This window comes from Perissodus microlepis, chromosome 15 (assembly GCF_051167445.1).
Source record: "Perissodus microlepis isolate ML-2025 ecotype Zambia chromosome 15, ASM5116744v1, whole genome shotgun sequence".
Lineage (NCBI taxonomy): Eukaryota > Metazoa > Chordata > Actinopteri > Cichliformes > Cichlidae > Perissodus > Perissodus microlepis.
In genome coordinates, this window is record NC_140475.1 from 20,797,047 (window position 1) to 20,811,796 (window position 14,750).

At 43.6% G+C, this 14,750-nt stretch overlaps 1 protein-coding gene and 1 long non-coding RNA gene across 2 annotated transcripts in view; one reads left to right on the forward strand and one right to left on the reverse strand.

Moving 5' to 3' along the window:
• The window catches only part of trim54 (tripartite motif containing 54), a 37,081-nt gene that overhangs the window by 19,720 nt on the left and 2,611 nt on the right, over nucleotides 1–14,750 (forward strand). Inside the window, exon 6 of the mRNA XM_084952723.1 lies at nucleotides 14,233–14,255. Coding sequence (XP_084808849.1) covers nucleotides 14,233–14,255 — 23 coding nt within the window. The remainder of the gene's footprint in view (nucleotides 1–14,232; nucleotides 14,256–14,750) is intronic.
• LOC146372110 (uncharacterized) overlaps nucleotides 1–14,750 on the reverse strand; it is a 30,938-nt gene that overhangs the window by 10,782 nt on the left and 5,406 nt on the right. The window lies entirely within an intron of this gene.

The following is a 14,750-nucleotide window of genomic DNA, read 5'->3' on the forward strand; positions in this document are numbered from 1 at the left end:
ATAATTAAAGCTGCAAGCAGCGTTATGAGGGCCCTCGCACCCCCGGCGCGTCGAGCCACGCCCAACACCTGAAACCAGCACGTCCGATCTGATGTCACATTGATGGAATTCATGCATTTAACCACCAGCTAACATTTCACCTCGTTCAATCATGATTAGTTAGTCGTCCCACTAGGTGGCGCTCTAACCATTAATGACAAATGGCATAACAAACATTTCCGAGCTCGAGTCTCATCACGCCAATGACCTTTGGGAGAGATTGAACATTGTGTTTTTGAGTGACAGCAGATTACTGCTTTTTGGCGAGTGACTGAAACCATGTGCCGCCATCACCACCCCGTTTCCCTGAATGTAAAAAGCTTCGCAATTTAACATAACAAAGGTCTTTAGATGCCACACACTGGAGATCGCATCAATCTGATGAAATCCCTTGGAGGAGTTCGTCAAAGTACGGTGCCTGAAAAGAGGGGAAAATGTCGCCAAAATTACACATTCATTTTAAAATGGCTGACTTCCTGTTGGATTTGGGATATTGCTCCAAGAGACTTTTTTGTACATCTTGATATCTCCTATAAGCTTACCAGGTTTCAGACTCATAGATAAAACACAGAGCAGGGGCTGTGGTTTTGAAATTTTGTAGGGGGCGCTGTGGAGCCATTTTGCGCTATTCAAGGAAAATGGTTACATAACAACAAAGCGTTCATCACATTGGAGGTGTGGGCCAAATTTAAAGCCTCTATAAACTTTCCAAGCCCCTCAAAAGCCACTTCATCTTTCATGGTGAACTGCGCTGCCACCAGGGTGTGCCGTTTAGTTTAAAGTCACAATTTTCGCACCGAAGCATCACAAGGGACCCATGTTAATATTCACCGCTTTTGAGGTGTCCACGATGAACCTGTGAAAATCAGTACAACAAAGTGAAAGACATGACATTCCCTGTTGCCACTAGGTGGCGCTCTGCTTACTCCTGACAATGGGCACATCAATCTGTTCAGGGCGGGTCTGACATCACGCCTGTAAAGTCTGGTACTGATCAGACTGGATTTCATTGAGTTATACTAATTTGTTTCTTCATGGCGAGACATGAAAGTTCGCCATGCTGCTGGGGTCACACCCTTTCGCGAAAAGTCACAGTTTTCACTGTAACCCAAGACCAACTCCTTAAGGCTTTCCTGGAGAAATTTGAGGCTGCAGATGTCACCCATCACAATACTGTACCCCAAAGTGTAAAACATGACATTTCCTGTTCCCACTAGGTGGCGCTGTCCTTGATGTCAAATATGGCAGGTGAAATATGTTCAGGGGTGGAGCCTTATCATATGTGTGCTCTTTGGTCCAGATCAGACAATGTATGACAGAATGAGAGGCAATAAGATTTTCATGGCGAGTCATCGAAATTCGCCGTGGCGCCACGGCCTCACGGTATTGTGAAAACTCAAAAGCTCCGCAATTTAACATGGCCCAGGTGTGTAGTTGACACTGACCAAAGATGAAGCTTATACGACCAAATCCCAAGGAGGAGTTCGTTAAAGTACAAGGCATGGAAACGGTAAAATCAGAGCCAAAATGTCACCTTCAATCCAAAATGGCGGACTTCCTGTTGGGTTTAGGACATGGCCATAATAGACTTTTTTGTGCGTCTGCTAACGATAGATATGTGTTCCAATTTTCATACATGTAGGTCATACCCACACCAGGGGCTCGCGTTTTAGATTTTTCTAGGTGGCGCTACTGAGCCAATTTTCCCTGGCCATGTCTGAGGACATTAAAATACGTAAATTTTCACCAGACCTGACGCGTGTGCAAAATTTCATGAGTTTTTGAGCATGTTTAGGCCCTCAAAAGGCCGATTCATTTGCCGAAATAATAATAATAATAATAATTAAAGCTGCAAGCAGCGTTATAAGGGCCCTCGCACCCCCGGCGCGTCGAGCCACGCCCAACACCTAAAACCAGCACGTCCGATCTGATGTCACATTGATGGAATTCATGCCTTTAACCACCAGCTAACATTTCATCTCATTCAATCATGATTATAGTCGCCCCACTAGGTGGCGCTCTAACCATTACTGACAAATGGAATAACAAACATTTCCGAGCTCGAGTCTCATCACGCCTATGACCTTTGGGAGAGATTGAACATTGTGTTTTTGAGTGACAGCAGATTACTGCTTTTTGGCGAGTGATTGAAACTCCACGTGCCGCCATGACCACGCCGTTTCCCTGAACGTAAAAAGCTTCGCAATTTAACATCACAAAGGTCTTTAGATGCCACATACAGGAGATCGCATCAATCTGATGAAATCCCTTGGAGGAGTTCGTCAAAGTACGGTGCCTGAAAAGAGGGGAACATGTCGCCAAAATTACACATTCATTTTAAAATGGCTGACTTCCTGTTGGATTTGGGATATTGCTCCAAGAGACTTTTTTGTACATCTTGATATCTCCTATAAGCTTACCAGGTTTCAGACTCATAGATAAAACACAGAGCAGGGGCTGTGGTTTTGAAATTTTGTAGGGGGCGCTGTGGAGCCATTTTGCGCTATTCAATGAAAATGATCGCATAAGAACAAAGCCCTAATCACATTGGAGGTGTGGGCCAAATTTAAAGCCTATATAAACTTTCCAAGCCCCTCAAAAGCCACTTCATCTTTCATGGTGAACTGCGCTGCCACCAGGGTGCGCCGTTTAGTTTAAAGTCACAATTTTCTCACTGAAGCATCATGAGGGACCCATGTTAATATTCACCGCTTTTGAGGTGTCCGCGATGAACCTGTGAAAATCAGTACAACAAAGTGAAAGACATGACATTCCCTGTTGCCACTAGGTGGCGCTCTGCGTATTCCTGACAATGGGCACATCAATCTGTTCAGGGCGGGTCTGACATCATACCTGTAAAGTCTGGTTCTGATCAGCTTGGATTTCATTGAGTTATACTAATTTGTTTCTCCATGGCGAGACATCAAAGTTCGCCATGCTGCTGGGGTCACACCCTTTCGCGAAAAGTCACAGTTTTCACTGTAACCCAAGACCAACTCCTTAAGGCTTTCCTGGAGAAATTTGAGGCTGCAGATGTCACCCATCACAATACTGTACCCCAAAGTGTAAAACATGACATTTCCTGTTCCCACTAGGTGGCGCTGTCCCTGATGTCAAATATGGCAGTTGAAATGTGTTCATGGGTGGAGCCTTATCATATGTGTACTCTTTGGTCCAGCTCGGACAATGTATGATAGAATGAGAGGCAATAAGATTTTCATGGCGAGTCATTGAAATTCGCCGCGGCGCCACGGCGTCACCGTATTGTGAAAACTCAAAAGCTCCGCAATTTAACATGGCCCAGGTGTGTAGTTGGCACTGTCCAAATTTGAAGTTTATAGGACCAAATCCCAAGGAGGAGTTCGTTAAAGTACAAGGCATGGAAACGGTAAAATCAGAGCCAAAATGTCACCTTCAATCCAAAAAGGCGGACTTCCTGTTGGGTTTAGGACATGGCCATAATAGACTTTTTTGTTCGACTCTGAACGTTATATATGTGTACAGACTTTCAAACATGTAGGTCATACCCATACCGGGGGCTCGCGTTTTTCATTTTTCTAGGTGGCGCTACTGAGCTAATTTTCCCTGGCCATGTCTGAGAACATTAAAATACTTAAATTTTCACCAGACCTGACGCGTGTGCAAAATTTCATGAGTTTTTGAGCATGTTTAAGCCCTCAAAAGGCCGATTCATTTGCCGAAATAATAATAATAATAATAATAATAATAATAATAATAATAATAATAAACAGAGCAGATACAATAGGGCCTTCGCACTGTCAGTGCTCGGGCCCTAATAAACAGAGCAGATACAATAGGGCCTTCGCACTGTCAGTGCTCGGGCCCTAATTAAAGCTGCAAGCAGCGTTATGAGGGCCCTCGCACCCCGGCGCGTCAAGCCACGCCCAACACCTGAAACCAGCACGTCCGATCTGATGTCACATTGATGGAATTCATGCATTTAACCACCAGCTAACATTTCATCTCGTTCAATCATGATTAGTTAGTCGTCCCACTAGGTGGCGCTCTAACCATTAATGACAAATGGCATAACAAACATTTCCGAGCTCGAGTCTCATCACGCCTATGACCTTTGGGAGAGATTGAACATTGTGTTTTTGAGTGACAGCAGATTACTGCTTTTTGGCGAGTGACTGAAACCACGTGCCGCCACGACCACCTCGTTGCCCTGAACGTAAAAAGCTTCGCAATTTAACATCACAAAGGTCTTCAGATTCCACACAGAGGAAATCGCATCAATCTGATTAAATCCCTTGGAGGAGTTCGTCAAAGTATGGTGCCTGAAAAGAGGGGAAAATGTCGCCAAAATTACACATTCATTTTAAAATGGCTGACTTCCTGTTGGATTTGGGATATTGCTCCAAGAGACTTTTTTGTAGATCTTGGTAACTCCTATAAGCTTACCAGGTTTCAGACTCATAGATAAAACACAGAGCAGGGGCTGATGTTTTGAAATATTGTAGGGGGCGCTGTGGAGCCATTTTGCGCTATTCAAGGAAAATGGTTACACAACAACAAAGCCTTCATCACATTGGAGGTGTGGGCCAAATTTAAAGCCTATATAATCTTTCCAAGCCCCTCAAAAGCCACTTCATCTTTCATGGTGAACTGCACTGCCACCAGGGTGCACCGTTCAGTTTAAAGTCATAATTTTCTCACTGAAGCATCATGAGGGACCCATGTTAATATTCACCACTTTTGAGGTGTCCACGATGAACCTGTGAAAATCAGTACAACAAAGTGAAAGACATGACATTCCCTGTTGCCACTAGGTGGCGCTGTGCGTATTCCCGACAATGGGCACATCAATCTGTTCAGGGCGAGTCTGACATCATGCCTGTAAAGTCTGGTACTGATCAGACTGGATTTCATTGAGTTATACTAATTTGTTTCTTCATGGCGAGACATCAAAGTTCGCCATGCTGCTGGGGTCACACCCTTTCGCGAAAAGTCACAGTTTTCACTGTAACCCAAGACCAACTCCTTAAGGCTTTCCTGGAGAAATTTGAGGCTGCAGATGTCACCCATCACAATACTATACCCCAAAGTGTAAAACATGACATTTCCTGTTCCCACTAGGTGGCGCTGTCCCTGATGTCAAATATGGCAGTTGAAATGTGTTCAGGGGTGGAGCCTTATCATATGTGTACTCTTTCGTCCAACTCGGACAATGTATGACAGAATGAGAGGCAATAAGATTTTCATGGCGAGTCATTGAAATTCGCCGCGGCGCCACGGTGTCACCGTATTGTGAAAACTCAAAAGCTCCGCAATTTAACATGGCCCAGGTGTGTAGTTGGCACTGTCCAAATTTGAAGTTTATAGGACCAAATCCCAAGGAGGAGTTCGTTAAAGTACAAGGCATGGAAACGGTAAAATCAGAGCCAAAATGTCACCTTCAATCCAAAATGGCGGACTTCCTGTTGGGTTTAGGACATGGCCATAATAGACTTTTTTGTTCGACTCTGAACGTTATATATGTGTACCGACTTTCAAACATGTAGGTCATACCCATACCGGGGGCTCGCGTTTTTCATTTTTCTAGGTGGCGCTACTGAGCTAATTTTCCCTGGCCATGTCTGAGAACATTAAAATACGTAAATTTTCACCAGACCTGACGCGTGTGCAAAATTTCATGAGTTTTTGAGCATGTTTAGGCCCTCAAAAGGCCGATTCATTTGCCGAAATAATAATAATAATAATAATTAAAGCTGCAAGCAGCGTTATGAGGGCCCTCGCACCCCCGGCGTGTCGAGCCACGCCCAACACCTGAAACCAGCACGTCCGATCTGATGTCACATTGATGGAATTCATGCATTTAACCACCAGCTAACATTTCACCTCGTTCAATCATGATTAGTTAGTCGTCCCACTAGGTGGCGCTCTAACCATTAATGACAAATGGCATAACAAACATTTCCGAGCTCGAGTCTCATCACGCCTATGACCTTTGGGAGAGATTGAACATTGTGTTTTTGAGTGACAGCAGATTACTGCTTTTTGGCGAGTGACTGAAACCACGTGCCGCCATGACCACCCCGTTTCCCTGAATGTAAAAAGCTTCGCAATTTAACATCACAAAGGTCTTTAGATGCCACACACTGGAGATCGCATCAATCTGATGAAATCCCTTGGAGGAGTTCGTCAAAGTACGGTGCCTGAAAAGAGGGGAAAATGTCGCCAAAATTACACATTCATTTTAAAATGGCTGACTTCCTGTTGGATTTGGGATATTGCTCCAAGAGACTTTTTTGTACATCTTGATATCTCCTATAAGCTTACCAGGTTTCAGACTCATAGATAAAACACAGAGCAGGGGCTGTGGTTTTGAAATTTTGTAGGGGGCGCTGTGGAGCCATTTTGCGCTATTCAAGGAAAATGGTTACATAACAACAAAGCGTTCATCACATTGGAGGTGTGGGCCAAATTTAAAGCCTATATAAACTTTCCAAGCCCCTCAAAAGCCACTTCATCTTTCATGGTGAACTGCGCTGCCACCAGGGTGCGCCGTTCAGTTTAAAGTCACAATTTTCGCACTGAAGCATCATGAGGCACTGATGGTGATATTCACCGCTTTTGAGGTGGCCACGATGAACCTGTGAAAATCAGTACAACAAAGTGAAAGCCATGACATTTCCTGTTGCCACTAGGTGGCGCTCTGCGTATTCCTGACAATGGGCACATCAATCTGTTCAGCGCGGGTCTGACATCATACCTGTAAAGTCTGGTTCTGATCAGCTTGGATTTCATTGAGTTATACTAATTTGTTTCTCCATGGCGAGACATCAAAGTTCGCCATGCTGCTGGGGTCACACCCTTTCGCGAAAAGTCACAGTTTTCACTGTAACCCAAGACCAACTCCTTAAGGCTTTCCTGGAGAAATTTGAGGCTGCAGATGTCACCCATCACAATACTGTACCCCAAAGTGTAAAACATGACATTTCCTGTTCCCACTAGGTGGCGCTGTCCCTGATGTCAAATATGGCAGTTGAAATGTGTTCATGGGTGGAGCCTTATCATATGTGTACTCTTTGGTCCAGCTCGGACAATGTATGACAGAATGAGAGGCAATAAGATTTTCATGGCGAGTCATTGAAATTCGCCGCGGCGCCACGGCGTCACCGTATTGTGAAAACTCAAAAGCTCCGCAATTTAACATGGCCCAGGTGTGTAGTTGGCACTGTCCAAATTTGAAGTTTATAGGACCAAATCCCAAGGAGGAGTTTGTTAAAGTACAAGGCATGGAAACGGTAAAATCAGAGCCAAAATGTCACCTTCAATCCAAAATGGCGGACTTCCTGTTGGGTTTAGGACATGGCCATAATAGACTTTTTTGTTCGACTCTGAACGTTATATATGTGTACCGACTTTCAAACATGTAGGTCATACCCATACCGGGGGCTCGCGTTTTTCATTTTTCTAGGTGGCGCTACTGAGCCAATTTTCCCTGGCCATGTCTGAGAACATTAAAATACGTAAATTTTCACCAGACCTGACGCGTGTGCAAAATTTCATGAGTTTTTGAGCATGTTTAGGCCCTCAAAAGGCCGATTCATTTGCCGAAATAATAATAATAATAATAATAATAATAATAATAATAATAATAATAAACAGAGCAGATACAATAGGGCCTTCGCACTGTCAGTGCTCGGGCCCTAATAATAATAATAATAAGAAACGGAGCAGATACAATAGGGCCTTCGCACTCTCGGTGCTCGGGCCCTAATAATAATAATAAACAGAGCAGATACAATAGGGCCTTCGCACTGTCAGTGCTCGGGCCCTAATAATAATAATAATAATAAACAGAGCAGATACAATAGGGCCTTCGCACTCTCAGTGCTCGGGCCCTAATTAAAGCTGCAAGCAGCGTTATGAGGGCCCTCGCACCCCCGGCGCGTCGAGCCACGCCCAACACCTGAAACCAGCACCTCCGATCTGATGTCACATTGATGGAATTCATGCATTTAACCACCAGCTAACATCATCTCGTTCAATCATGATTATAGTCGTCCCACTAGGTGGCGCTCTAACCATTAATGCCAATTGCATAACAAACATTTCCGAACTCGAGTCTCATCACGCCTATGACCTTTGGGAGAGATTGAACATTGTGTTTTCGAGTGACAGCAGATTACTGCTTTTTGGCGAGTGACTGAAACCACGTGCCGCCATGACCACCCCGTTTCCCTGAATGTAAAAAGCTTCGCAATTTAACATCACAAAGGTCTTTAGATTCCACACACTGGAGATCGCATCAATCTGATGAAATCCCTTGGAGGAGTTTGTCAAAGTACGGTGCCTGAAAAGAGGGGAAAATGTCGCCAAAATTACACATTCATTTTAAAATGGCTGACTTCCTGTTGGATTTGGGATATTGCTCCAAGAGACTTTTTTGTACATCTTGATATCTCCTATAAACTTACCAGGTTTCAGACTCATACATAAAACACAGAGCAGGGGCTGTGGTTTTGAAATTTTGTAGGGGGCGCTGTGGAGCCATTTTGCGCTATTCACGGAAAATGGTTACATAACAACAAAGCGTTCATCACATTGGAGGTGTGGGCCAAATTTAAAGCCTATATAAACTTTCCAAGCCCCTCAAAAGCCACTTCATCTTTCATGGTGAACTGCGCTGCCACCAGGGTGCGCCGTTTAGTTTAAAGTCACAATTTTCGCACTGAAGCATCACTAATTTGTTTCTCCATGGCGAGACATCAATGTTCGCCATGCTACTGGAGTCACACCCTTTCGCGAAAAGTCACAGTTTTCACTGTAACCCAAGACCAACTCCTTAAGGCTTTCCTGGAGAAATTTGAGGCTGCAGATGTCACCCATCACTATACTGTACCCCAAAGTGTAAAACATGACATTTCCTGTTCCCACTAGGTGGCGCTGTCCCTGATGTCAAATATGGCAGTTGAAATATGTTCAGGGGTGGAGCCTTATCATATGTGTGCTCTTTGGTCCAGATCGGACAATGTATGACAGAATGAGAGGCAAAAAGATTTTCATGGCGAGTCATCAAAATTCGCCGTGGCGCCACGGCCTCACTGTATTGTGAAAACTCAAAAGCTCCGCAATTTAACATGGCCCAGGTGTGTAGTTGACACTGACCAAATATGAAGCTTGTATGATCAAATCCCAAGGAGGAGTTCGAAAAAGTTCGAGGCATGGAAATGGCAAAATTAGAGCCAAAATGTCACCTTCACGTCCAAATGGCGGACTTCCTGTTGGGTTTGCGTCAATGGGCCCACAGACTTTTTTGTTCGTCTTGGCATGATACACATGTGTGCCAAATTTCATACATGTAGCTCAAACGATGTGGTCGTAGGGCTGCATTTAACAAGGCATAGGTGGCGCTCTAGAGCCATTTCCCAGTGCTCATATGTAAAACCATTAAAATACAAAATTTTTCACCAGACCTGGCATGTGTGCAAAATTTCATGAGTTTTTGAGCATGTTTAGGCCCTCAAAAAGGCCCTTGTTTTGCCTGAATATTAATAATAATAAGAAGAAACGGAGCAGATACAATAGGGCCTTCGCACTCTCGGTGCTCGGGCCCTAATAAGAAACGGAGCAGATACAATAGGGCCTTCGCACTCTCGGTGCTCGGGCCCTAATAAACAGAGCAGATACAATAGGGCCTTCGCACTTTTAGTGCTCGGGCCCTAATAATAATAATAAACAGAGCAGATACAATAGGGCCTTCGCACTGTCAGTGCTCGGGCCCTAATAAGAAACGGAGCAGATACAATAGGGCCTTCGCACTCTCGGTGCTCGGGCCCTAATAATAATAAGAAGAAGAAACGGAGCAGATACAATAGGGCCTTCGCACTCTCGGTGCTCGGGCCCTAATAAGAAACGGAGCAGATACAATAGGGCCTTCGCACTCTCGGTGCTCGGGCCCTAATAATAAGAAACGGAGCAGATACAATAGGGCCTTCGCACTCTCGGTGCTCGGGCCCTAATAATAAGAAACGGAGCAGATACAATAGGGCCTTCGCACTCTCGGTGCTCGGGCCCTAATAATAAGAAACGGAGCAGATACAATAGGGCCTTCGCACTCTCAGTGCTCGGGCCCTAATAATAATAATAAGAAACGGAGCAGATACAATAGGGCCTTCGCACTCTCGGTGCTCGGGCCCTAATAAGAAATGGAGCAGATACAATAGGGCCTTCGCACTCTCAGTGCTCGGGCCCTAATAATAATAATAAGAAGAAGAAGAAGAAGAAACGGAGCAGATACAATAGGGCCTTCGCACTCTCGGTGCTCGGGCCGTAATAATAAACAGAGCAGATACAATAGGGCCTTCGCACTTTCAGTGCTCGGGCCCTAATAATTACCGGAAATGGGAAAAAAAACTCATATCAAGTCTGCATAATGTGCTAAAGTATACCTGAAAGATGGTCAGAGTGTTATTTACCATCAAGAAAGACTGAATATAAACGTTTTATTTTTATATTTAAATTATAATTCCTGTTTTTAGCTGACAGCTTAATTCATTTTTCCACATCAGCCTCCAGGCTTCCTTACATAACTCGCTGCTCGATGACACCTGGCCCTCTTTTAATTATGTTAAAGCAACCGATGACACAACAGCACCACAGACGGATGTTTAAATCAACAGTTTATTTTGTTATTTATTTATTTAACAGTCTCACCGCACTCTTCACATGCTCCTCCGCTTTCCCTCTACTCATCGATATTTTCCCAAGCTCAGCTCTCATTAGACAGGATAATCCATGCTCACTGATGATCAAGAGCTTTATGTATACAGCCGCAGGGCGAGGAGGGAAAGTGGAGGAGCGAGCCCAGCGGGACGCCTCTCCATCGGGCGCTCTGCTTCAACAACACCCCCAAGGACACATGAGTCTCCTCTGGTCCTGAATAGCTTAAAGGCAAACATCATGTCTGACGCTCCCGTGATTAATTCACACTTGTGTAGAGATAATGAGAAGCAGGTCGGCCCCTCAAGTACACCGCATTGATCCACCAATCAATCACACGCTCATACATTTTGATGTATTCCATATTCAGATTCAATGTATGGACTTTTAAAACACACTTAATTATGTAGAAAACACACGATAACTAGCTCGGCCTGAGGATGGGGATGCTCAGCAAGAATAAATTAAATTAACTGATTTGTTTTCCTGCTGTTTTAATCACTGTGTATCTGTAGGTGTTCTTAAAAATTACTACTTCAGCTGTAGCTCAAATTAATAAGAACCGGGCTGACGGAGCAGCAGCACGGTGTGATGGCGATAATGAAAATAAACACCATGGAGTCACCGCAGGAGACGAGTTTAACTCATGTTGAGGAATCTCAAAATTACTCACGAAGCATCTTTGAACTTGTCATCCTTCGTGACATGCCCTTGTGTAAGTGGACCAAATTTAACAACAACAGCTGAAGAACATCAAAAATGACCTACAGCTATATATGAGTCACACTTTAGATAAAAAAGTGTGACTTTTTTATTTATACTGGCATTGCATGCAAACACTCAGTTTGTCCTCATTCTAAAACATGCTCTGAGGATATTTCAATTGATGCACTTTTTGCAGACTGGGTCTTATCTGTTAAATAAGTATTGCCTTCTGTATGGAAGGAGCCATTTTACCCCCAGTGTTCAATGCCGTCTTCTTGTCATGGTCAGAATAAACAGGTACAACTGAAATTTGTCAACTTTTTCAATTTTGGGTTTTCAACAATAGAAATGAAAAAACACTGGTGATGGAACATCCTTTTCAAACAGTTTTTCTTATAACCAAAAAAAAGAAGCAAAAATTAATTTTTAACTATTCTTTTCGTGGATTTTATGTTAGTAACTCAAAGTTTAAACACATCTTTGCTTATGAAATAATCAGAAATATGTCTAGACGTCTAACAGGTACTGTAAGGGTAACATACCCTTAACTATATGTAGAGCTGCCACTTCTCTCGGTTCAAGCCAACTTTCTTCAGATTGGCTGTCCCTCATAAACAGACTGTTTGAACAGCAGGTGAGTGGGGTAACTGTGTGACCACATTACGAGTATCCTCTCTCAGTGACATCATACAGAGCCAGGAGTACAAATAAAACTGTCTGAGTGGGTTTTTAGAGTAGTCTGAAGCCAACGCTTACATACAGTTACCTCGTTATTTGAAACTTTAGCATGTTCAATATGATCATTCATTATTATAACAGTATACGTACACAATAAACAACATACACTTTAAGCTAGCTCCATATTTGGGTTTTGCAGATGTTAACATTGGATGTGCTTCCTGATGCACTGTGTCACTGCCCGGCCAACCAAAAAGTCACACTCTAGCATTTTTTGGATCAACTTTAGCTTTGATGACAGCACGCAGTCACCAAGGTATTGTTTCGATATATTAAGGCATGGTTACAGCCTTTTTCATTTTCTGTCCACAGTGGTGTTAATTTTTAACCAACATCTTGTACTGATGATGCGTAAAGTCTTCTCCAACACGTGCCAAAGATTCTTAATGGTCCATATGTGAGAATGATACCTCATGCACCCTGAATCATCCTTTTAAAATCTGAGCCAAATGAATTCTGGAATTGTCATCTTGAAATACAGCCATGCCATCAGGGAAGAGATAATCCAATCATGGAAAATCCTGGTTCATTCAGTTTATTCGTGTAGTCAGTTGACCTCATCTTTAAGAGGTGAGAACTCAGTGGGAGGTTCGTACCTCTTAAGTATAGCGTAAGTAGCTCAGGCTGGAGATGCTACTCGTTACATCAGAAATAACCTGATGATGTGGTTTAAAAATCTGATAGTACGCCTCGTCGATGCCTCCTAAATAAGGTGTTTTGAGCAAGTCCTGGAGGAAGACCCTGGGGCAGACCCATAACACACTGGAGAGATTGTCTCAGCTTGCTTGGGAAGGCTAGGGTTTCTCTCCCAGAAGAGCTGGTGGACATAATCGGAAGGTTGCCGGTTCGAGCCCCGGCTTGGACAGTCTCGGTTGTTGTGTCCTTGGGCAAGACACTTCACCTACCGCCTACTGGTGATGGCCAGAAGGGTCGATGGCGCGATATGGCAGCCTCGCTTCTGTCAGTCTGCCCCAGGGCAGCTGTGGCTACAACTGTAGCTTGCCTCCACCAGTGTGTGAATGTGTGTGTGAATGGGTGGATGACTGGGTGTGTAAAGCGCTTTGGGGTCCCTAGGGGGGACTAGTAAAAGCGCTATACAAATACAGGCCATTTACCATTTACATAGCCAGAGAGAGGGAAGTCTGTCCCTTATCTAGATCCAGATGGACGACAGAAACATCCCATCCATGATGATTAAATTCTGGCAGAACGGGTAAAAGCATAACAGGTTGGCATTTTTCAAGAACCCAGCCAAGGGGCAGTGGTCAAATGAGTATTTCAAACCAAACAGAAGCCCTAAAATTTCAATGATGGTGTTTTCAGCTGGACTAAAAGAACAGGCTACTTTGCCTGTTTGTGAATATTTTACCATTACAAGACATCAGTTCCACTAATCTAGATTTATGCAGATTTTGTCAGAATTAATCCAGCTACAACTTTCTCAGTCAGCTGCCTGAATAAAGATCATATTCACGCCTTTCACTTTGGACAGAGCACACATGATTAAATACGATGTTGTAAAATGTAGATGGACTAACGTAAATGTGTTTTCATAAGCTCCAAGTATTAGTATCACTACAGATATTCAGGCTCTTTTATAGAGAAAAAAAAGTTTTATGGCACACTTTGAGGACTGATTAAAACCTGAAATAAGTTCATAAAACCTGAGAGCCGTCAGCTGGATGACCCACATGTCCCTGACCCGATTTTAGGTTGTTACTAAATTCGGCATCTTTACTGCTGATGTCTGCGTCACTGCGTCTCCACGGAGGAAAATGTGTTTGTCTGCCGGTGCGTTTATAGGAGAGAGAAAGTCTGAGCCTCAGGTGTCGCTGTTTTATGCCAGAACAGGTGTTAAAGAAGATAGAGCAAGTGGAAGCAGGTAGTAAACACCATCAGGCCATTCTGGCAGCTGTCAGTGTTAAAAAATCCATGTTTTCATTTAGCATGGTGACGTCTATGACAAATACTTGTGACAGATGTTGTTGGCAGAGATGACCGAAGCACAATGTAATTAACTTTGTCTCTTTCCTCTTTTCTACTTTTCTCCAATACCAGAGCGCTGAAGCCATACTGGAAAAGTAAGTGCTCGTTGATGAAGCTCTGATTGTGAATGTGACCTTTCCATCCTGCATGTCAAATATTTTACTTTTTACTCTGAGAAGTTTATCTAACCTAAATTTTTAACCCAGCCATCTTCAGTCTAGATGGAGTCCTGTAAAAAGTGTCTCACAAATACATTTCCATAGGTTTGGGAAAGCTTTCCAACCTTAAGGTGTTCAATCATTTCACTGATATGACCTCCCACATTAAATCGCTCAACAATCTACACTGATATGGACCGAGTAATGTGTTAGGAATGAAAGGATGCCGCGTTGTTTGATAGGAATAAAAAATCATCAATCTACGGAGGGCTGAATTCAAAGACATCTTGAAAATCAAAGTGAAAAAAGTCAGTGTTGCCGAAATTCCATTGCAGAAACTCAAGGTGGTACTCAGTAGTTTGTAAGCCCCCCACATGCCTGTATACCTCCATAGCAGCGTCAAGGCATGCACCTATTGAGACAACGGATGGT